The 20,976-nt window shown below is 48.6% G+C and overlaps 2 protein-coding genes across 3 annotated transcripts; one reads left to right on the top strand and one right to left on the bottom strand.

The window, feature by feature from the left end:
• The first annotated feature begins 189 nt into the window (after nt 1–189).
• On the top strand, nt 190–14,535 carry LOC117890114 (protein windpipe). 2 transcript variants are annotated; one of them, XM_034794785.1, is made up of 3 exons: nt 190–415; nt 4,853–4,910; nt 11,833–14,535. In XM_034794785.1, exon 3 carries the CDS (start codon nt 11,921–11,923, stop codon nt 13,988–13,990), a length of 2,070 nt encoding a protein of 689 aa, XP_034650676.1. In that variant the 5' UTR covers nt 190–415; nt 4,853–4,910; nt 11,833–11,920; the 3' UTR covers nt 13,991–14,535. The 2 variants fall into 2 exon arrangements, with proteins under 2 accessions (XP_034650676.1, XP_034650677.1); XM_034794786.1 differs by lacking the exon at nt 4,853–4,910.
• A 622-nt stretch (nt 14,536–15,157) lies between these two features.
• On the bottom strand, nt 15,158–18,738 carry LOC117890862 (platelet glycoprotein V). Its single transcript, XM_034795949.1, has 5 exons — nt 18,418–18,738; nt 16,948–18,220; nt 16,670–16,886; nt 16,350–16,612; nt 15,158–16,283 (listed from the first exon to the last, which is right to left on the bottom strand). Exons 2-5 carry the CDS (start codon nt 18,216–18,218, stop codon nt 15,272–15,274), a joined length of 2,763 nt encoding a protein of 920 aa, XP_034651840.1. The 5' UTR covers nt 18,219–18,220; nt 18,418–18,738; the 3' UTR covers nt 15,158–15,271.
• Between the last annotated feature and the right edge of the window lie 2,238 nt (nt 18,739–20,976).

Below are 20,976 nucleotides of genomic sequence, written 5' to 3' on the forward strand. Positions count from 1 at the left end.
TGTGCTTGTTCTATACGTGAGTGCGCGTGTGCCGCCGACTATTCCATCCACGTGTTCCAGACGAGTCTTTGCGCGCTCTCCGCAGCGAGTTCTCTCTTTCTCTCCCTCGATTAGCTTTCCATGCGCTTCGGCGCTCCAGTGCTGCTCTCCAGCCGGCTGGAGAAGTTGCTGTTGTACAAAGGTTTTTTAATACACCGTTTTATTCGGTTTAAAGCTCTCCCATCGAACGGTCGTGCCTCTGTGCCTTGCTCTCCGGTCTGTCGCCCGTCCATTGATCGCTCGCCCCGTTCGCCGCCAGGTATCGGACCCGACTCGAGTCGTTTCATTCGGGCAACTCCAGTGTCGTACGCAAAGCGCACACGCAAAAAAGTCACCCTCCCCTTCCTCGGTCTGCCGACACGATCAGCGTTTGTAGGTAATTAAAATGTATACAGTTTCCGTTTCCCCACTCACCCAACACACACAGTAAATGGTGCAAGTGCGAAAATAATAAAAAAGTTTCGGCAAACACACAACCCAAATCCAAATCCAAATTAAAATCGAAATCAAAACCAAAAACCGCAAGCTATTAAGATACTTTCGTTCCACAAGTTTACGGTTCTAGATTGTTTGTGCCGAGCTCTGCTCTGTTTGGTGCCGTGGATGAGATGTGCTGCTGATATTTAGTATTTCGGTCGTTTTTGCTTTCATTGTCGTCTCTCTGGCACACAGAGAGTGTTTGGGGTGCTCTCTGCAGCTTTCGTTTTATTTCTTCCGTTTCATTTTTGATCATTTTGTATGTTCCTCTTTCTCCCTGTCTGTTGTGTTTCTTTTTTAATGGCAACTGCGACACATTCTGATTGCAGACGCGATGCTGTAGCAGTCGCAGTCGGTTCTGAGCGATCTCTCTCGAGTAGATCTTCTTCAATCTTGCGGCAGTGCGAATCAAAAACGCTCGGGACGCGTGTTGAAGGACTCTCTTTCTCTGCCCAGTGCCCAAAAAGTGCAAAGCAAGAACAAAAGACAAGCAAACAGTGAAAAAGGAATCTAGACAAAAACATAACACAAACGTACATATATTTATATGTATATCTGATCAAACAAAAGTGCTCTCAATATATGAATAAAATATCCAAGAAGTGCTCGGCAAAGAACTCGACAATTTTGCATGCGTATGGTGTGAGCGCAGTTCTTCGACCGAAGGCCAGCTCCAGACCTTGATAAGGTCCATCCAGCATTGTGCGCGAATGTGAGTGCCTGTGTTCGTGTCCGTGTGAGTGCTTGAGCCCGTGATTATCGCTGGAGAACGGCAAAACGCAGATACTGATAATATTCCCCAATGGACGGGTTTGGTTTGCTTCCAGTCTTGGAATTACTGGGGGATTTAATCGTGGGGGCATTCCCCTCGATGCAAAAAGGCCAGAGTTCGGGGTTTTTCGAACTGAAACAAGTTGCTCGTCGAATCGTTTAAATTTAACTTTACTTCTTTATTACCTCTCTTTGTTTTACATTTGCGGTTTATTTTGTGGCAAACTTGACCCTATTTCCCAACATTTTCGAGTTATATAATTGCCAAAAGCGAAAGAGAAAAAATAAAAGGCCGCGAGATGAGTAGACTGTAATAAAACGGTTACTTTTTTAACCCCTGGGCACGGGCACGGGCAGGGCACTTAACCGATCTCAGCGATTGCAAACTTATGTATGACGAGAGCCGACGGACAGACAGACAGACAGACACACGCATTCATGTGAAATCCCAGCTCTATATGAGTAGTTCGAAAGCAACCCCAACACCCTCGGGGCCCCTGTCCATGTCTACCTATCTACCTATGCATGTATCTATACGGGTACCTATGTACCTCTCTACCTACCTACCTACCCAACAACGGAGCCACTCGAACGAACCTGGCGAGCTTTCTGTGCCATTCGTGCAATTCGGAATCGTTTACGTAAAACAATTGGAAACCGCAAGCGTCGCGTCTGATGTTGTTGAATCATCCAGATACGGATAGCTATCTGCGAGATATTCTTTCTGAAATTTCACTTTTCCCTGTTTGTGTTTGTGGTCGGAATTCGATTGTTTACCCATGTCAGCCCCCACTCAGTCCCACAGGTCGAGCGCACTGCATGCCCCTTTCTATGGTATAGTGAATCACTTTAGCCAGAAATATTATTAATACGAATGGCCTGCTGTCAAGTTAAAAGAAACACAAACAAGTCATGCAACGTCACCACCTAATGAAAGTATCAATCATCTTTGATTTGGGCAGAGCCAGAGAGGATTTAGACTGCGAAGGTGGATCGTTCATCTTCCGCCTGAGCTGTAAACCTTAGCTCTTATGTAACACTTCTCCAACTCCAGCCAGAGCTACAGCCACAGCTATATATAGCTCTAGCTCGAGAGGCCCACTCGCAGCGAAGGTGCTAATTTCCAGCACATAATTCACAGAGGTGTGCGAGTGCGAACTCTAGACTGTGTTTCATGCCATTTCCAAGCATCGGTTTTATGACCAACAAGTCTGCTCCATGCTGAGAGCGAGCGAAAAGCTCGACGAGTTGTAGGTAGTCTTCAGAAATGGTTAGTGGGTGCCATCTAATGTCGTATCTGCGATTGCCTCTACTCTCAGGCTTTGCCAATTCCAATTTCTCGATAACCTACACCGACAACAGGCGGAATGTTCTTTTGAGCAACATTTCCGGAATTCTAGATACATACATATGTATGTAAATGCTGTTTCCTTATCAACGTCTCATTTTTGCCCAGATTCAAGAGATTTCATCTTAATGGAATCCAAATTTATTCGAATTCAGATTTATTGCTTGTGAGACTTGTTTGCTATTTTTGGCTCTCTGATTAAAATTTGGCGCCCAATGTCTGGTGTTTTAATTCTTGAAGTAAATGAATTGAAATTCCTCGAATGATCCAGCGTCTTATCAATCGGTCTTTTGAAAATTATACAAATTGGCTTATCAGAAACGAACGAATGCTGTGTTGTTTCTTTGAAGTTCTGGTCAGTTTCAAGTTCATTACTGCTTAAACTGCTCGCTTGTTTGCCCTTCCCTTGGTTTCGTTGGGTGATTTGGCGCCTCCCGTCTGGGGTTTCGGTTTTCAAACTCTCCTCCGTGTCGCGGAGCTCGGTTTCGCCTCCGCCCAAAAGCAATTTGAGAGTGACGAGGCGTCACCGTCATTGTGGGACGGACTGCATCGGCGAGCTGTGAGTGCTGCCGCCTAGAGCTTTGTGCACTTCATGGTCCCATTTTTGGTGGATGTGTCAACCTTGTCCCCATTAGATACAGAAGTTTTGGTATTTGTTGTTGTTTTTACTTTCGGGGAATGGGGATGAGCAACAAATGTGTTTCGATAAGGCGAAACAAGCTGTTATCGAGCCACAATCAAAACAATATCATTGGGCAACACCAGAGTGGAGGGGGAAATGGGAAACGCCTCGGCATTGGAGTGCATTCAAACATTCCGAGTTGCTCTGCCCAACAGAACGGCACAGTAATGATCTAACAATAACGCAAATGAGTCCCAGAAATCCAAGAGCTCAAGTGCACATGACAATGGCACTATGGCGGTGGGGCACAGTGTTTTCATCGCTGTTCCTCTTTGTTGTTGTTGTTGTTGCTGGGTTCTATCTATAATTAGCAAATGTCGGGCGATAAGATAAGCCCCCACCAGCCGCAGAGATAGTGTGAAAAGCTCTCCGAATGTTGTCACAGCTGGAAAAGGAAACTCGAGAAGCCCTAACCTCTGGGCATGTGGGGATTTCTGAAGGGAATATGTGACGCCAAACTAGATCAAAGCAATGTAATTGTTTACCACGTGCTTGGGTGCGAGAGGAAATTCCAATTTGTAAACATTTTGGAGATTGTTTTTTCTGCAGAGAATTCAAGTTCAAAATTTCTAAGAGTTCGCGATGCCCGCTGGCAGGTGGCGACAGACAGATGCCACAGTTACAGTTCGGCAGCTGCCAACGAACTCGATTGGTTCATCAATGGAGAAGCTCATTTGAATATGCTCAGCCATCAAGCGTTGGCCTCGTCTGGCTGTCGATGTTGCTGCCTCTATTAGAATCATTGTCATATGAGTAATCCGCTCGACTCGACTCCACACCATTCCAACCCAACCCAATCCATTCAACGGATTACGAGATAATATTTTCGGTCACGTTCGATGCATAGCAATCGGCTCCAGCTACAGGTTGTTGGCTCTTTGCAACTATGATTTGTGCCGCCAAGGGCCGTGGAAAACAACGCCCTGAGAAACGCAGACTGGCATTTAGTTGCTAATAAGATTTCTGATTATTCTGTTTATTTGATATCATGGGTATTTATGCCATACAATTCTTCACCTCCATGGATTCATTTTCATCCGAAAGTCTGTTGACCCTGGAGCAGGTTCCAGTTGAAGTTTAAGTTTCATTTTCATTTGATTTTATTTTCCTTCTCTCAAGAGACTTATTATTTTTTGGGCGCCACATGATCGAAACTTTCACACTTCAGTTTGGATGGCCGGCAATTAAGATTAGCTGACGATGGAAATTAATAACAAGAGGAAGGCACTGCAGCTGCAGCAGCGGCAGCAGCAGCAGCATGCATCCACAAACACATCCACAGGAATGACAGACAACTGTCTCTAAGAGGCAAAGTTCGTTAAAAATGGATTTAGTCGACCCGACAATTAAAACTTTAATTACGCTCAATTAAAATCAAAGCCAAGAAATAATTGCCAGCTAAATAGAAAACTCTTTATGCAAGTCACCTGAGCCTGAGTGCCTCTCAATGTCTTCCAGTGCCCCTCCGTCCTACTCATGTGCACTGCACTCTCGAATCAGTGACATTAACTTCCCGTTTTATCTGTTCATTGCAGCTCTGCTCTGCTCAGCGCAGCCCGAACCGAGAGGATCGCCTGTATGCATGTCTTATAGGTAGGTAAATCGAGCCAGGGCCCGAATTGAGTTGTATAAACATGAGATTGGCATTCGATTCGTTGAAGATCAAGAGCGGGAGGCCTTTGCTTTTTCGGCTGCTGAGAGGTCTCTCTGAGATTTAGACAGTGACTGGGACAGAGTCGAGTCTCATTCCGCGCAGTCATCATCATCACGAAGCAAACCAGTCCAGTCTTCGGGGTTTTGCTTTAGCTCTTGCTCTTGCTTTTGCTTTAGCTGCTGCTGTTGCTTTCTGTGGGTGCCGGCCGGCCGGCTTTTGCTTTGCTCTGCTAACTGGCCTAGCCGTTTTTGGCTCTAAAAATAAAGCAACAAGTGGTCATAACTGTCAAATGCCGCTCGACTGCTGGCCCTCTCTCGCTGTCGCCCCTTCCCTCTCGTATCTATCTGCTGCTCCATCTTCTGTGTGCCAGTGGCAATGGCAGTGGCAATGGCGAAGCTGCCGAAGCCGATGCCGATGCCGGGGCCACTTAAATGGCCCGACAAACGTGCGTGCTCTTAACGTGTCAACTGCCAAACGAAGCCATGAAAAACGGCTATAAGATCAGGCGATCTCCGGTGTGCATCCCATGCCGCAGCCGCAGCCAAAGCCGCAGCCAACCGCAGGCTAATTTGTCCAGAGGAGTGTCCCAGGCATGAACTTCTCTGATGGGCCCAAGTGCTCATCTGGCCTTCTGTGCAAGACCAATGAAAATGGGAATGGGGGATTCGAATGTGAATGGGTATCGTCTCCGTCTATAATTACACTGTGCTACATGCGGCGGGTATGCACATGCACAAGTCCTTCACTGAGGAAGGTCAGCCACTGAAACCTCAAGTCGATGGTTACACTAGACAACCAGCTTTTCTTTGTGATGTCACTCCTTATTATAAGCCCGAAATGTATAGAAAATTGAATTGAAATGACATCATTCGGTAAAGTTGAAATAATTGAATCACTTTTCGTGTCCAAAACACCTTTTGGGACGGGGACAGGGACAGGGACGGGCATTCAGAATTTCTGGGAATTCATAAACAATTTTGGGAATACTGGCTCATTAAATGTCCAGCCTCTGCGCAGTCAATTATTTTCTTAATTGCATCAAAGCCATGTCTCCGCTCATGCCAAAGATTCCTCTTAAGCTCGATCATCGCCACTTGTCTGAACATTTAATTGGTGAGTTTTGCCCCACACTAAACTTGAATCCGAGAGGGCCAGTGTAAATGCACGACAGAGTGGCGGTGGAGGAATGCATTTCGCAGGTGCAGATTGGCAAATAATTTCACGCAAGAGTCCCTCCCCACCCCCCGTACAGACTGGCACCGTCTTGGCATCTCTGGCACGTAGCGAAAATGTTATCCGCCTAGACACAAAATTGTTTGGATTAAAGACGAAATTGCCCCCTGTATTCGGACCCGAGAGAATCGCTGAATCGATAGATGGGTCTTTCAATTGATATTTTATGGAGGGCCTCCCGTGATTTATTGTATAATTTGAATTTGCATTTGCATTTGAATTGTTTTTCGTTTCGTTCTCTTTTTAATCGGAAACAGAATGCAATTTGCCAAGGGAAGGTCAAGCGTGTTTACTTCATCTACAGCGCCGAAAAAGTAACCCACTCAACTCAGTTAATTTGGTCAACCCGCATCTGTGCGGCATATGTATGTATCTACGAGGGTTCAAGTCCAACTTTGGTTGTCAATTGCATCATCAGAGGCCGAAACTGAAAGCGAAACCCAAACTGAAACTGAAACATATGTACACTATGTGGTTCTCTCTCTGTTTCCTCGAAACGTTCTGCACAGTTTCGCTCGTTTTTTGCCAATTAACGAGAGTGTGGATATTTATTTAACTCGAGTGTTAGTATGTGCACAACACAACACACAACAGTAGCTGTGTATCTCTCGGCAGCTTCTAGACGTAGCATTGTAGCTCGGGTTTAGCTAATTATGGCTACGTGGCGCAATTCCCCCTCTGATCCGCACTGATCTGATCGGATCTGATCTGATCTGAGGAGAACGTGTTGTTGATAAATCTCCAACAATTCAAAGGCATTGATCGGCGCTGCTCTGACTAAATTAACGTGTTTCTAATTGAATGCCAGAAAAGTTCAATGAAAAGTCAGTACGAGTCATTCGAGTCATTTGAGTCAACCGAGTAGTTTCCTCCCTACTAAGTGGGTAACTCTCTTCACAGATCATTCATTAGAACAGTACCAATTAAAAGCTAATCACTAAACTTTGCTCGAACACTCAGCACTTGCTGCGGGTAAAGTCTCCCGGTTCGGGACTAAGATATAATCTGTGTATGTATGTATATAGGAGCATATTTATTTCCCCTACTGATCTCATCTCATGTTTATTGTCGCACCTCTCTGGCGCCTGACAAAAACATTTATGGGAGCTGGCACTTGGCACTAATCAGCAGCAGCCACATTCGTTGCCAACCAAGTCCATCATCAAATGTGTTTCTGTATCAACATACTCGTATATATTTACCTACATCTTCTCTGTGTGCCAATAAGAAAATCTCAAGTTTTGGACTATGGGGACCATCAGGCGTGGGTGTGATATTTGCATAGATTGCAAGCGGAAATCTCAAGCGAGTAGTAAAAACAAATGAGAATATATTCCTGGCTGCCTTTCTCTTTCTGTGTTTATTTTGAGAGCATTGGCTGCATTCCCCGACGGCATCCAATTGAGAGGGAGAGTTTCGCGCTGAAAGCATGTGAATGTCAAGATTCTGTGGGCCTTTATGTGCTCGTATCGAGTACTCGATTCTTCCCTGTCAGCAAACATTTCTGGCCGCCAGCCCAGACAGGGGGAGACAGAGATCATGGGCGGCAGCGACAGAGACTGAGAAATCTCTGCGCTCGTAGGTCAAGTTCAAGTGTAAATTGTGCGTTTCAGTATCAGGAAATAGGAACGGCAGTAGTCCCCAAATCAAGTTCTGTTCGTTCTATATGTTATGGGGGGAGTCTTATAAGGGGGAAGAAGGGTGTCTCTGTCTCTTTATTGGCTATTATCTGGTACATTGACTCTGCATTTCATGTGTTTCTCTTCACTTCTTTTCCTGCTTTGCCCAACACGTTTTGCATAATTCACATAATTTTAGCTTACGCTCTACTTTTCTTTCCCTCTTCTTTACGGTTTTTACTTTACTTTATTTTGAATTTTGAGTCTTTTCGGCTACCTCTCGCTACTCATATTTTGGTTGTTATGCATCGCCCCGGTGATTGGTTTTCTCTCTTTTTTCGTGGAAATCAATTAAACACTTGCCGTGGTAGCACAACGAATGGAAGCGGGAGCGGTAATGGAAAGGGAAAATAGCTTTTCAGGTTACGCTTAAGTTTAGGCTCATTTGCACTTGATTGAACAGTGGAGTGGCAAAATGCTTAAATGGCTCTTTATTGGTAGCGCTGCGAGTATGTTATGTGGGTCATTACATGGAACTGCAGTGTCTGTCAGTTTTTTCAGTTGTCAGAGTCGAACAGAAATTAGAATATATGCTAATTTACCTTCCGACTGCCGACTGCCGACCGCCGCATGCCGCGTGTGCCGCCAATGCCGCTTCTTTGTCTATGACAACATGATTGTCTCTCTCTCACACTCTCTTGATCTCGCGATCGCCTTGAATGAATATGTTGAATATTGTGAATGGCCAAGGCAAGAAAGCTGTGCTGGCCAAATCTGAATCCATCCATTGATTGAGATTGACTCACAAGGTATAGTTAGACGTCATCTCTGGCTTTGGCAGTGTTTTTTTTTGTTTTTTGCGGTTTTTTTTTTCGTTTTCAGAGAGTTTCTGTGAGTTTTGTTGTCTTAATGCGGTCACCACATTAGCGCTCGCATCGGCTCCACTCCGCTCAGTGGTTTCTTCATCGGGTAAAATACCCGCCGAATCACCTGATGTTTTAATTGCCTGGCGTCATCAGTTTTTTCTTTCATATTTTTGAGTGCGAGAGAGACAATTTGGAGAGAAAAGTAGTGAGTTTTTAGAATGGTTTCTGCTAGAACTTTAATGGTGTGTAAAGCGTGTCTGTCAGAGGTTCAATAAACCAAGAGAATGTGGGTCTTAGGGAAGACAAAACTCTGGATGGCTGCACTTATTTATATCGAGAACTGCTCGCACTTGAATCTGTGTCTAGTGGGACCACTCGCTGCGTATTTATTTGGCCAAACAAAAGGCTAAACAAGCAAAAATCTACTTCTTTTTGATTGTTGTGTGCACAATGCTCTTGCGAATTGAAATGTATAAAAAAGATTTGCACAATTCTAAAAATATATACAACTTATACGTACAGTAAATAAATATATATGCACATAAATAACAATTTATTTTGCAAGCGATCGCAGCATGACGTGATTTAATTTTTCCCTTTCTTTCGGGTTTTTTTGGTTTTGATTTTGGTTTTATCATTTTTGTTTGGGAGAGAACGAGTTGTGGACGGTTGCCATTGCCAGCGGAACTGGAAAACACGAACTCGAGATTGTTCTCCATCTATGTCGATCCACCCCTCTCTTTCTCCTTCTCCTTCTCCTTCTCCTTCTCTTTCTCTTTCTCGCTCTCTTTTTCTGTGGCTGTCTCAGTCAAGGTTGAGCATTTGTCATCGTTTAAGATTTTAGCGGTTGTCTGGCGCTGATTTCTTTCAATTTGCAAACGGTTTTAAGTTTGTTCATTCTGTTCTTTGTGCCATCAAGTGGCCTTTGCTGAATACTTTCAACCCCATCGCCATTCACCATGCGCCGTCCACCGCCTTTTCGACTGTGACTGTTCTAATTTCAGCTTCCTGTCGCCCCAGCATCAAAGGGTATGGTCCAATGGAGGCTGTGCTCGAGGACTGCTACTGAAGGCAATTAAGCCGCAGCCATGATCGAATTATGATAGCGGAGAAGATCATCTGCAGATCGGGCTGCAGATTTTGGCCGAATGCAATTAACCACATTGATTGCATTTGGCTGAGTCAAGCACCAGCACCACCACCACCAACAGCAACAGCAACAGCAGGTGGCAGCCACAAATTACCAATTCACCAATTGACAGATTTTGATAGATGCCCGGCCCCCTCTCGGCCCGGTGAAAGTTCCACGTATGAGGCCCCCAGTCAAAGTGCCAGTCCCAGCCCCGGTCTCAGTCCCGGCAATTTGTCAACACCAAAGCCAAATGCAGAGCCAAAGCCACAGTCGTTGCCATTTGAAGAAGACATTTGTGAGTGGTGGCTGTGCTGCCTGCCTGTGGTTGCTGTTTAACCAAAACCAAATGACACAATTTGCTGAGGACCGCTTTTCATGTGTCCGAGCCGTTTACGGATGAGTGGCCGGCATAATGACACTGACCTTGGGGCGCACAAGATTCCAGGGGAGATTTATTTTTGCATGTGCCCCTGTGACGCCTCATTTCCAGTTGGCATTTCGTGCCTCACCCGGGGGGCAGCATCTGGGCGAGAAGGGTGCAGCCGAAGCAGGGGCCAGAGAATGGGAATGCGAATGCCTCAATTACTTGCCCAGCAGTGGCAAAAGCAACGGCGGCAGCAGCTGCTGATTTCATGCCTCTGCATATTTATGAAGAACAAAAACTCCGCTCGGATTTGCTGCCTCATCGATGCGAAGGTTGCGCCAATCCAAGGGGCACATGAACTGCCAGCTTAGGAAGCCCCGGGGAGAGACACGTGTACAACCCTTGAGCTACCCAAGTCGCAGCTTTCCCCCCCCAGTTCCAGAACCGGAACATGCCACCTCCTCTCCTGATCTACCGGCTCTGATTTCAGCTCTCGAGCGACATGCAAATGCAACGGAAAGATGCAACTGTTGAATAATTCAAGTGCGCCCGACCGCCCGCCCACTCCCTCGATGCCTTGTTTGCCGATCGCAAATTGCAAATTGAGATGGGGGCCGTCTTCTATTTAGAACCCATCAGACAGATGCCCAGACAAGGCATCTTTGCCGGTGTATCCGTGTATCTGATGATTAGGATTAGACAGTCTGAGTGGGGTATCTCTATTGTTCCCCCGCTCCGCGCTACACGCTCCACGCTACACGATCTACATTCAATTTTCCATGTTCCACGACACGACACTTTTTGCGGTCAAAGACGGGACACACACAGATGAGCAGGGCTTATCATTGAGCAGCGGGGCTGGGGCAGGGGCAGGGGCAGGGGCAGAGGATGGGCTCCAGAGCGAGGCGAGCGCCAGTTGCACTTAAATTGCATCCACGAGACAGCCGTCAATCAGTTTGCGTTGTCCGGGCAATAATAAATGGCACAAACGGCTCGGCACTCGCTCGCACGGGCCAGTCCTCAAAGATGGAGATTAAAAGCGAACCGCTGCACTACACTCTGCTCTGCCCTGATCCGCTCTGATCTGCTCTGATTACGAGTGCAGCTGAAGACCTCGCAGCCTTAACCTCTCGCAGATTAATCATCTATCGACCATCAGCCAGAGATTCTTTTAAGACTGACTCATTGTTCCACAAACCGATTTGCGTGGGCTGTGTGTGTGTTCTTTGGTGGGTCAGGTGCTTGCTGATGTCACGGAGCTGCCAAACTGGAACAGAAAATAGCAAATAGTGAAGTATTAATTACACCTCGGGCAGATAACGTCCAATACTGTGTGGTTGAACAGGCGGCGATAACCGAATCTAACATCGATAACAACTGTCGATGGGTTTGGCTTGGCAGAAAGAGTGCAGAGAAAAGAAAGAAGACAAGACCTCGAAGTGGAGGAGGGTATGACGCAACCAGTGACGAAGACAGGTTGCCAGGCAGAAAGATAACCGACTCCGATCGTTGCGTTAGTTTCCGTTCAAAGGTGTTGCCGTTTGGGTTTGTCCGAAAGAGCTCCCACTACCAATATCATTTCTGCTGTAAAATCTTTATTCTAGAACGAAATATCCTATCAACTAACTATTTTCCAATCGTTTCCAGATAAGACATCCAGCAACAAATTAGAAGGAAGGAAGGAAGGAAGACTCACTGCCATACCCCCATCCACCAGCCCAAAATAGCCACAGAAATGGAGCGCTCGTCAGCTCTGTCCGCCCTGATGGCCCTGCTCCTCTTTGTAGCAGCGGCAGCCACGCCGACACCTGCCGCCCACTGCCCCGAGGACTGCATCTGCACGCAGTCCCAGCACACCCACAAGCCTCTGTACCATCTCAAGTGCAACAGCACCAAGGGCCTTCTGCTGACCGAGGAGCCAATCCACACGTCGATACCAATGCATTCCATCGACCTGTCCTACCTGGGATTGACTCGCTTCGGCCACGTGCTGGACAAGCTGCCGGACCTCACGTCCGTCGATCTGTCCCACAACGAACTTCACGAGCTCGGCCACCTGAGCAAGCGCATCAAGAAGCTCAACCTGAAGCATAACCGCCTGACCTCCGCCAAGCTGGTGAAGCTGCCACAACACCTGCAGGTCCTGAACCTGCAGCACAACGACATCACTAACTTGCCCCTCGAAATCACCCACCTGCAGCACCTGCAGCAGCTGGAGATCGGCCACAATGACATCAACTGCTCGTGCAAGACCCTGGAGGTGCGAAACTGGCTGCAGGAGCGTCACGTGTACATGGAGCATCCCGTGGTCTGCAGCCACCCGGTGGAGGTCAAGGGAAAGTCCTGGTTGCAACTGAAGCAGTCGGATATCTGCCAGAAGGAGACCAGCGGATGGTTCACCCCGGAGGCCGACGAGAACGAGCTGATGATGGGTGACCAGCCGGCGGCCGCCTCGGGGGAGCACGACGAGGAGGAGGAGGAGCTGGGCAAGGACTTCCTGCCCCTTGATGGGAAGACTAAGACCCAGGTCAAGGCCAAGAAAGTGGCTCGTTCCCCACAGGAGCCGCTGCCCGGTGATGAAGTTGAAGGCTCTGGCGATCTGAGCGAGACCAACATGGAACTCACCCTGCCCGAGGAGTCAGCCGTGGCAGTGCCTCTTGCCGACACCACCGCAGAGCCAATTGTGGAGAAGATTGTGAACGACGAGGAGGAAGAGGAAGAAGACAATGAGGGCTCCGGCAGTGGTGGCGGAATTCTCATCATGCCAGCCCTCGCCCAGATCCCCATCAGCTCGGACGACATCGACGATGAACAAGAGAAGGGCCATGCCGACCATAACGATAACGAAATCGACAACCAGCCCCTGGAGACGCCCAGTCCGGACATCTTCAAGAACTCGGGCATCGGCATCTTCGAGGGGTCGGAGGGCGAGCAGCCAGTCCAGGAGGAAGTGATTGTGCCAGTGGTGCAGACCAAGCTGGACACGTCGGACGTGGTCACTGACGGACCCATCGACAGCAGCGAGGAGAAAGAGGACCTTCTGACTGCCAAAGTGAAGGACGACAGCAGCGCCATCTACTATCTGCTGGCCGTGATCGGCCTGGTTGTGGTTGGCCTGATCCTCTTTGTGGCCATTAAGCGCTGCAAGTACGACAGCAATGCGGCTGCCCGCGATGCAGAGGCTCAGCGCCAGACGGAGCTCCTCGACATGGACAAGAAGAACCTGGGCAAGCCCCTGACCAAGAACGGGCATGGCCTCGAGCACTCGCCGCTCATCGGCGAGAAGACCAAGCTGGACGAGGCGCAGATAGTCAATGGCTCGAAGAAGCCCTACGACAGCAGCGACGCCAAGGACGGAGCCAACCAACAGCCGCTCCTCAACGGCAACGGCTCGGCCAATGGTGGCGCCAAGGAAGTGCCCAGCATCAATGAGCCTGCCGCGCACGAGTACTACCCCATCACACCCCGCTACCCCACTCCCCAGTCACCGCGTGCCTCCAAATACGCCCAGCATCCGCAGGGCAGCAGCGGATCCCCCGACGAGCAGAACAACAACGAGCCGGATAGCGCCTACCTGCCCTCGTCACCCAAATCGGGCCGCTACTCTCCCGTCTACTCGCCCGAAACGGGTCGCGTCAAGATCAAGCTGACGGAGACGCCCAAGCCCAAGACGCCGATGCTGGTGACACGCAGCAAGTCAAATGCCGGCGACATCATCAGCACCCCTGTGCGAGCCGTCGTACCCACACATCAGGTGCAGCTCACCGTCAACGGCAACGGAAACGGCAACGGTGTGGGACACTGAGGGTTTCGCCAGGAGCCAGAGCCAGCCATCGACTCTCGACACAGCCCTACAACTAACCCGACAGTCCCATTGATGGGAACCACAGATTTGTTTCGAGCTGGAGTGGCTGGAGTGGCACCGATACTCGTACCGGGCTGCCACATGCCAGTGGCACGGAGCGGTGCTTTCACCACCAACCAATCTACACTTCAGAGAACGGCAACAGAAACAACAGAAAAACTATTCGATTTAAGGCCCCGCTCCCCTCTTAAATGTAACCAGAAGAAGTAGTGCTAGCCATAAGTAAATTAATTAATTAATTAAGCATAAATCTAGTTTAATACCAAAGTTAAACGATATATATTTAATGTATGTAAATTGCTACCTAAAAGCGAGATCTACGGAAACAGAACATCTTCGACACGAAACGTTTCGGCATCAGCATGTGATGTACACGCCCCATACTGTACTTTTATATCTACAAAACAAACCCCTATACAATTATTGTAAAATACTTAAGCTTCCTTCTCTTGTGAAATTATAATGTGTTAATTCATTAAATGTGAGCGACTTTTCAATTCAAATTCGAGATCCTTTCATAAATCAAACGAGAAGGAACGTTCTGAGTCGCTGCTTAAGTAACGTAAAGCACAGAAGGAAATGTTTCCGAACCTATGAACTATGTATATATGTATGTATGTATGTATGTACATACATATATTCTTCATCAGCATGGTGTGTTGCCAAAAAAAAACGATAGGTGTCGCGGCATTTGAATTGATGGCAGCGCATCATAGCGACGAGACTTTGTTAGCTATGACGACAATTTTGAAACCTTGCATAGGCTAGAAGCTATGTCACTGGAGACAGCGCCGCCTTGCCAAAGATGGCGCTGTAAACTCCCCACGAATTGTAGCTACAGAATTGGCATTCGACCAAAGGTGCGCCAATGTGCAAAAAAAACGTACATGTATCTTACATTATTCTGTCAAATGATGATTTTCAAATTTAATGCGTTTTTGTGTACTTGGCAACCCTGCCAAATAAACATACGAACTAGTTTAAAACAATGTAACATTTGGAGAAACACACCCCAAATACTGCAGGACTGGGGTCCTGGCCTCGTCTTTGGTGCAATTTGTTGCAAATTATTAATTGGCATTTTGGTATTTTGATTCACAACGTATCTTAATGTACATAAGTATGTTTTGGTATGTAATTGTGTCGCGGTGCGTTTAAATAGTCTTATGGATAAGCTAACAGGTCTGGGATGACTAACGAATGGAATGGGTGCTCTAGGGTCTAGAATAAAGTCTCTCGCATTGGCTTGTGTACTTGGACGTTGCGCTCCGAGTCACTGGAACTGGAACTCTCGGCAGCCGTGGCGGCGGAGAAGCTTCCAGAGACGCGTCTAGTGCTGGCCGAGTTCTTACGCTTCTTGCGCTTCCCGCGCTCCAAGTCCTGCGCGGTATCCGAGGTGGACACATTTGATCGATTGTCATCGGGCAGGGAGGTCAGTTCGGGAGCCAGCAGCTCCTGAAAGTCGCTGGCGATGGTGGACGAGGAGGCGGCCTTCTGGGTGGAGCTAAAGTAGTCCTCGATCGCCGGGTCCAGCTGGGCTGTTGCCGGATTCTGTTCTTGCTGTGGTTCCATGGTGTAGACCTGCGCGCTCACCTTCATGGTGGGTGGCGAGGGCAGCTTGGGCCTTCGCTTGGCAAAGGGACTGCCCGGCTTGCTGCCCAAATCGTCGTACTCGGGATCGGTGAGGAACTCCACGCTGGCGCCCATCACGTTGATCCGCTTGAAGGGCGGGATCTCGGCAATCTTTGGCCTGCGCTTTGTGTACGGGCTGTTCTCGTAGCTCTGGAAGTTGCCAATCTGCTCAGCGCTCTGCAGGTTCTGGGTCTTCAGGTGTGCCGCCGGGAAGCGTGAGTCCTCGATGCTGAAGCGGCGACTGCCCGATTGGTTGTACTCCATGTAGCCGGTGCGCCTGCGGGGACCGTACTGGGCCGTCCGTTCCTTGTCCCGGTTGGAGAGCATCTCCACGCTACGGAATCTCTGGCGCGTGTCCAGCTGCAGTTCCTGCTCGCCCTCGGACTGGGAGCCATCGCCGTCGGCCTGGGTCTGAGAGCGACGCAGCTTTCGTGACTGCGGTCTGTTCTGTCCCGAGAGATCCACCATCGACTTGACGGGTCGCTCCAGCTTGGGCATGCGTAGGGCGTCCTCGTAGGAAGGCAGTAGGCTGATCTCCTGTTGTGCCTGTTGCAGACTCGGGCTGGCATCCTCCAAAAGGATGCGGTCGTTCAGGTCTCGTCTGCAAAGCGAAACAAATTCTCGAATATAACACATGAAAATTACATGCAAATGCTAGAGTTCTCACATGCGACGCAGTTCGTCGTCATTCTCGGCGTATTCCCTGTGATTCTGATTCCGCTTGCGCTTCTTTAGGAACTTTTGCATGCAGGCATAGCCGAGGACCAGACCGCCGAGCAGGAGCAGAGTCAGCATGATGATTCCCCATGCCTTCTCTCCACCGCTGCTGCTCCTGGCATTCACCAACCACACATCCGAGCAGGCATACTCCCACAGCTTGCCATAGAAAATTGCTGGAGCTGCGCAGCGCAGGTGATTCTTATCCTTGATCTAGGGCATAACAGAGTTTTACCAATCGAAGTCCCACAGATGGTGGCTCAAACCTACCTTGGCCGGCTTGGCCGTCAGAAAGTCGTAGAACTCCACAAACAATTCATTATGGCAATCACAGATCCAGGGATTGTCGCCGAGCCAGAGCTGATCCAGGAACTTGTTGCCGCGGAAATATAAAGGAGGAATGGGACTGGTCAGTCGGTTGCCATTCAGGTGGAGATCCGCCAGTTCGGGGAACTCCCTGAAGGTATTGTTTCGAACTGTAGAGAGCCTAAAAGGATTTCAAATGAATATTTCCTCAATTATAATCAACAGGGAGAGATGGTACTCACCTGCAGTTGGCCAGGTTCAGCTGCTGCAGTGTCGCCGATCTCATGTTGCTGGGAATGTCACTGATCAGGTTGTTGGACAAGTCTAGCCTCTGTATGGCCGAGAGACTGGACAGGGAGGAGCTCTCAATGGAGGTGATCTCGCACCAGCTCATGTTAATGGTGCGCAAGGAGTTGGACACGATCCTGGTCAGCTTTTGCAGAACATTCCGGCTGAGGTTCAGCTCCACGAGCACATCGTTGTTGCGTACGAAGTTGCGGTCGAGGCGGGCTATCTCATTGAAGGCCAAGTTCAACTCCTTCAGGCGCCGCAAGTTGCTGAAGGCATCCTGCCCAATAAGGCGCAGAACATTCTCCGAGAGATCGAGCACCTCCAGCATGGTGTTGTTGGCAAACGTTTCGGCATCCACAACGCGCAGAAGATTGCCCCGCAGTCGCACCTCCGTGAGCACCGGCAGACCGCTGAGATCGATCTGATCGAGGTTGCAGTAGGAGACATCAAGTCGTCGCAACTCATATGCCCAAATGAGGTCTTCGTCCAGGACGCCGAACTGCAGTTGCGTGTTTCTCGATAGGTTTAGGGCCTCCAAATTGGGCAGGGAATCGAGGAAGGGGCTGGACAGACGCTGAATGCTGCAGTTGCTCAGGTCGAGCGTCCTCAGGCTACGCGAAGGAAGCGCCGCCAACTGGACCAGCCTGTTGTTGGACAGAGTCAGGCGTTCCAGATTGGGGAGTTGATTGACCAGCTGGTCGCCTCCCAGGGAGGATATGCCACACGAGGACATCTCCAGTTCCGTGAGCGACTGGCTGTTCAGCTGCTGGTACATCTCCTCGCTGCCAAAACTTCCCAAATGATTCCCGTTCAGGCTAAGCCTCTTCAAACTGGGCGCGTACTTGAAGGCCTCACTGGGGCTCAGATCTATCCATCGCGTGATGGAGTTGTTGGCCAGCAGCAGAGTTCTCAGCGAGGTGAAACCTATCAGGGCCTTGCCATCGAGGGCGGAGATCTGGTTGTTGGACAGATCTAGGTAGATCAGGGAGTCCGTGTCCGCATACTGTGTGGGAAACTGGCTGAACTGGTTTCCCGACAGATACAAGTGCTCCACGGGCACACCGTCAAAGTCCGGGTACGTCTGCAGTCCCCTCCGCGAGCAATCCGCATACAGAGTGTCCACAACCCAGGTGCAGCGGCATGGCCAGGGGCAGGACACGGCCAAGGTGCTGGCTAGGAGCGACACCAGCAGCAGCAGGACCAGCTGCAGGCTTCTCCCCATGCCTGCAAGAGAGAGAGAGAGAGAGTGTTTTGGTGAGGCCTTCCTGATTTTATTGCGCATGCATTTCCATCGCACTCTTATCAGCGGACAATGTTCGTATGGAAACTGCTATGTATTTGTGTTCTAATTCGAAATTGCGACGATTTGTAAGGCATTCGTGTGACGTCAGTGGGAGGTGCGACTCCCCCGATTTATTCACCTGTGGATTTCTGTTGGGGTTATTTCCTCTTCGCAGTGCACTCCACGCGCGTTATCTTATCGGCCTCGCAGCGGAGACGCAAAACTAGAGCAGCACAAATGGATATAACGGATCGAATCGAAAATAAGAGAAGATGCGGAGTTTCCAGTTGTCTCGGCTTAATAGTGGGCTCGACGATTCTAGTATTTGACTGCCATTGACTGCCGTGCCAGCCACGCCCTCAGCATTTTACACTTTGCCCTCGAATTAGTGGGGGAGTTTGTAATGAATTTTCCTTCGATTTGCAAGTGGGCTGCGCGCACTGGAGTGTCTAATACTGGCAAAGTGAGAAAAATTACTCACCTGCTGGCTATGGGGACCGACTGACTGCCTCGGCTTCCCCTTGGACTACTGATAAGATAACCCGCGCTGATAAGCAAAAGCTGAGGCAAAAGCTGAAACCACAATAGTATTTTTCCCCATCAGCAAAAAGTGTTGGTTAGGGCGAGAAAAAGATCGGAAAACCGTTACATGCAATGAAACAGTTTTTCAAAAATGCCCCAAGCTCTTTTGCTCTTTCCTCTTTTAGAAAATGTCAACAAATCATCGCTGGATGTCTGTCTGGGATTGCCACAAATGGAGTCGTTTAAGAGTGAATCAACTTGTCTGCCACAGCAAGTGCAAGTGCAACTGCAACAGCTGCTCAAAATCAGCTCGAGACTGCGGGCACAAATGGCGTCGACTCCGCCTGATGGAGCATTAAAATTACCCACACCCGCGGGCGTATCCCGGCCGGAGAATGGAGGCGACCTCCAGACACCTCTAACCGGATTTTCTCGTATTGTAATGAAGCGTGAGGAAAACAGAAACGACAACAGCGACAGCGCGATAAAGATGCAATGCGAAATGAAAAACGAGAAGGGACGTGTGAGACGCTTTTTACGCGTCACTACATCTGCACCTTAGCGGTTATTTGTCAAATTTTAAATTTTTTCTTCATCTGTCATCTACATCTACAACACTACTCACGCCAACACTCTCCTTTAGCTCGCCACCCTCCCCTAGAGGCGCACACTGCAGAGTCAGGGCAGAGACGCGGCAGAGGCAGAGTCAGAGACGTGTCAGAGGCAGAAGCCTCTGCCACTGCGCGAAGAAGAGTGTGAATGAGAGAATGTGCAAAAAAAACAAAAAAAGGCTGCGGGACGGGGTGGGTTTAGCCATTGAAAATGTAGACAAAAAAATTGAACCTAATCGGCTATTGATGCTGATCAAGAATATATATACTTTAAATACAATATACCCTATTTACTATTCGAGTACCGGGTATAATAACACGAACGGAACTCCAAGCCAGCCCATTCCATTTCAATCCGGAAAATAAGAGGAGTCGGCAACGACAACAACATGCATTCGGAACTGACGTGTTGACAGAAACATATTTGTGCGGCAAGGTAAGAGTAAAGTGGAAACCAGATAAAACCAAACCATTCTGAGTTTGTATACTCTTACGGCTGCTGGAGATCCTGGATGAATCTTAAATATATTTGGTATGCAGAGACTAAATATTAAATTAAATATATATTTATTTAAGTCAAATATTTTCAAGGTAATGTCAGGATGTAAGCAAAAACTCTTTGTTTTTACAATTTCCACTCTTGGATCGGCTATTTTCCATTGTTGAATCATCTAAATATTGTAATCAGCAGCCATGATGCTTCGTTTGTAATCAAACTTGGAATCATGAAGGAAAAGCTAATTAAATCCATCTGTATGGATTCCGATAAGGCATCTACTCCTTGCGAGGACTAGGACCAGGGTCTGGTCTAGGGTCGAGGACTAGGGTATCAAAGAGAGTTCGATTTTAAATGCTTAGCGACTATCCGAATAAAAATAAGTTCATGCTGTTCGAAATGATGGGATGGGGGCAGACAAAGTCGTCGAAGTTGAATGCAGAAGTCAGCGTAATGCCAAGGCTGATAAGCTTGCCAGAATACAAGTCCCCGCACCCATCCTCCACCCAACGGAACACCACTTCAATCGTTGGGTGTTTTCCCTGATTTTTCCACAACAATTTCCACTATTGAATGCGACAAGCATCGAAGAGCGATTGTCGGGGCACATTATAAATTCTGTTGCCACACGCAACGCGACAGCGGATAACTGCACAGATAATGAGCAGCGCATCCCGCGCATCCCGCGCATCCCTCACGGCCACTTTACGGCTGTAGCTCTGGCCACGGCCGTGTCCTTGCCGTTTTAATGAAGCGCAACGGCTTTGTTGGCGCGACTTTGCCTTTTGTCCTGCTCCAGCCTCATGCCGCATGCCGCATGCCCCTTCTTTGCATGGGATAATTAGCGGCCGCCGCGATGCAAAGTCATCGCTGGCGTTGGGAATTTGCACAGTTGAAATCACAAGTTAATGCCGCACGGTCCACAGAGCCAGCCTCCGCGGTCCGCTGTGTGCTTTTGTTAATGGATTGATTTTGATTTTGATTTTGAATTTCCTCTCTCGTCTAATCTGGGGCTGACTGCGGACTGGGGAGTCCTTCCAGCTGCCTCTTCTAGCCTTAGAGCTTGCTC

The sequence above is a fragment of the Drosophila subobscura genome, chromosome E, assembly GCF_008121235.1.
Source record: "Drosophila subobscura isolate 14011-0131.10 chromosome E, UCBerk_Dsub_1.0, whole genome shotgun sequence".
Classification (NCBI taxonomy): domain Eukaryota; kingdom Metazoa; phylum Arthropoda; class Insecta; order Diptera; family Drosophilidae; genus Drosophila; species Drosophila subobscura.

Excerpts from the sequence above, each read along its gene's own strand:
- LOC117890114 (XM_034794785.1), top strand. The coding sequence starts at position 11,921 with ATGGAGCGCTCGTCAGCTCTGTCCGCCCTGATGGCCCTGCTCCTCTTT.
- LOC117890862 (XM_034795949.1), bottom strand. The coding sequence starts at position 18,218 with ATGGGGAGAAGCCTGCAGCTGGTCCTGCTGCTGCTGGTGTCGCTCCTA. Across the intron at positions 16,887-16,947 it reads CTGAACCTGGCCAACTGCAG|GCTCTCTACAGTTCGAAACA; the intron begins GTGAGTACCATC and ends AAATCCTTTTAG. Across the intron at positions 16,613-16,669 it reads TGACGGCCAAGCCGGCCAAG|ATCAAGGATAAGAATCACCT; the intron begins GTAGGTTTGAGC and ends GTTATGCCCTAG.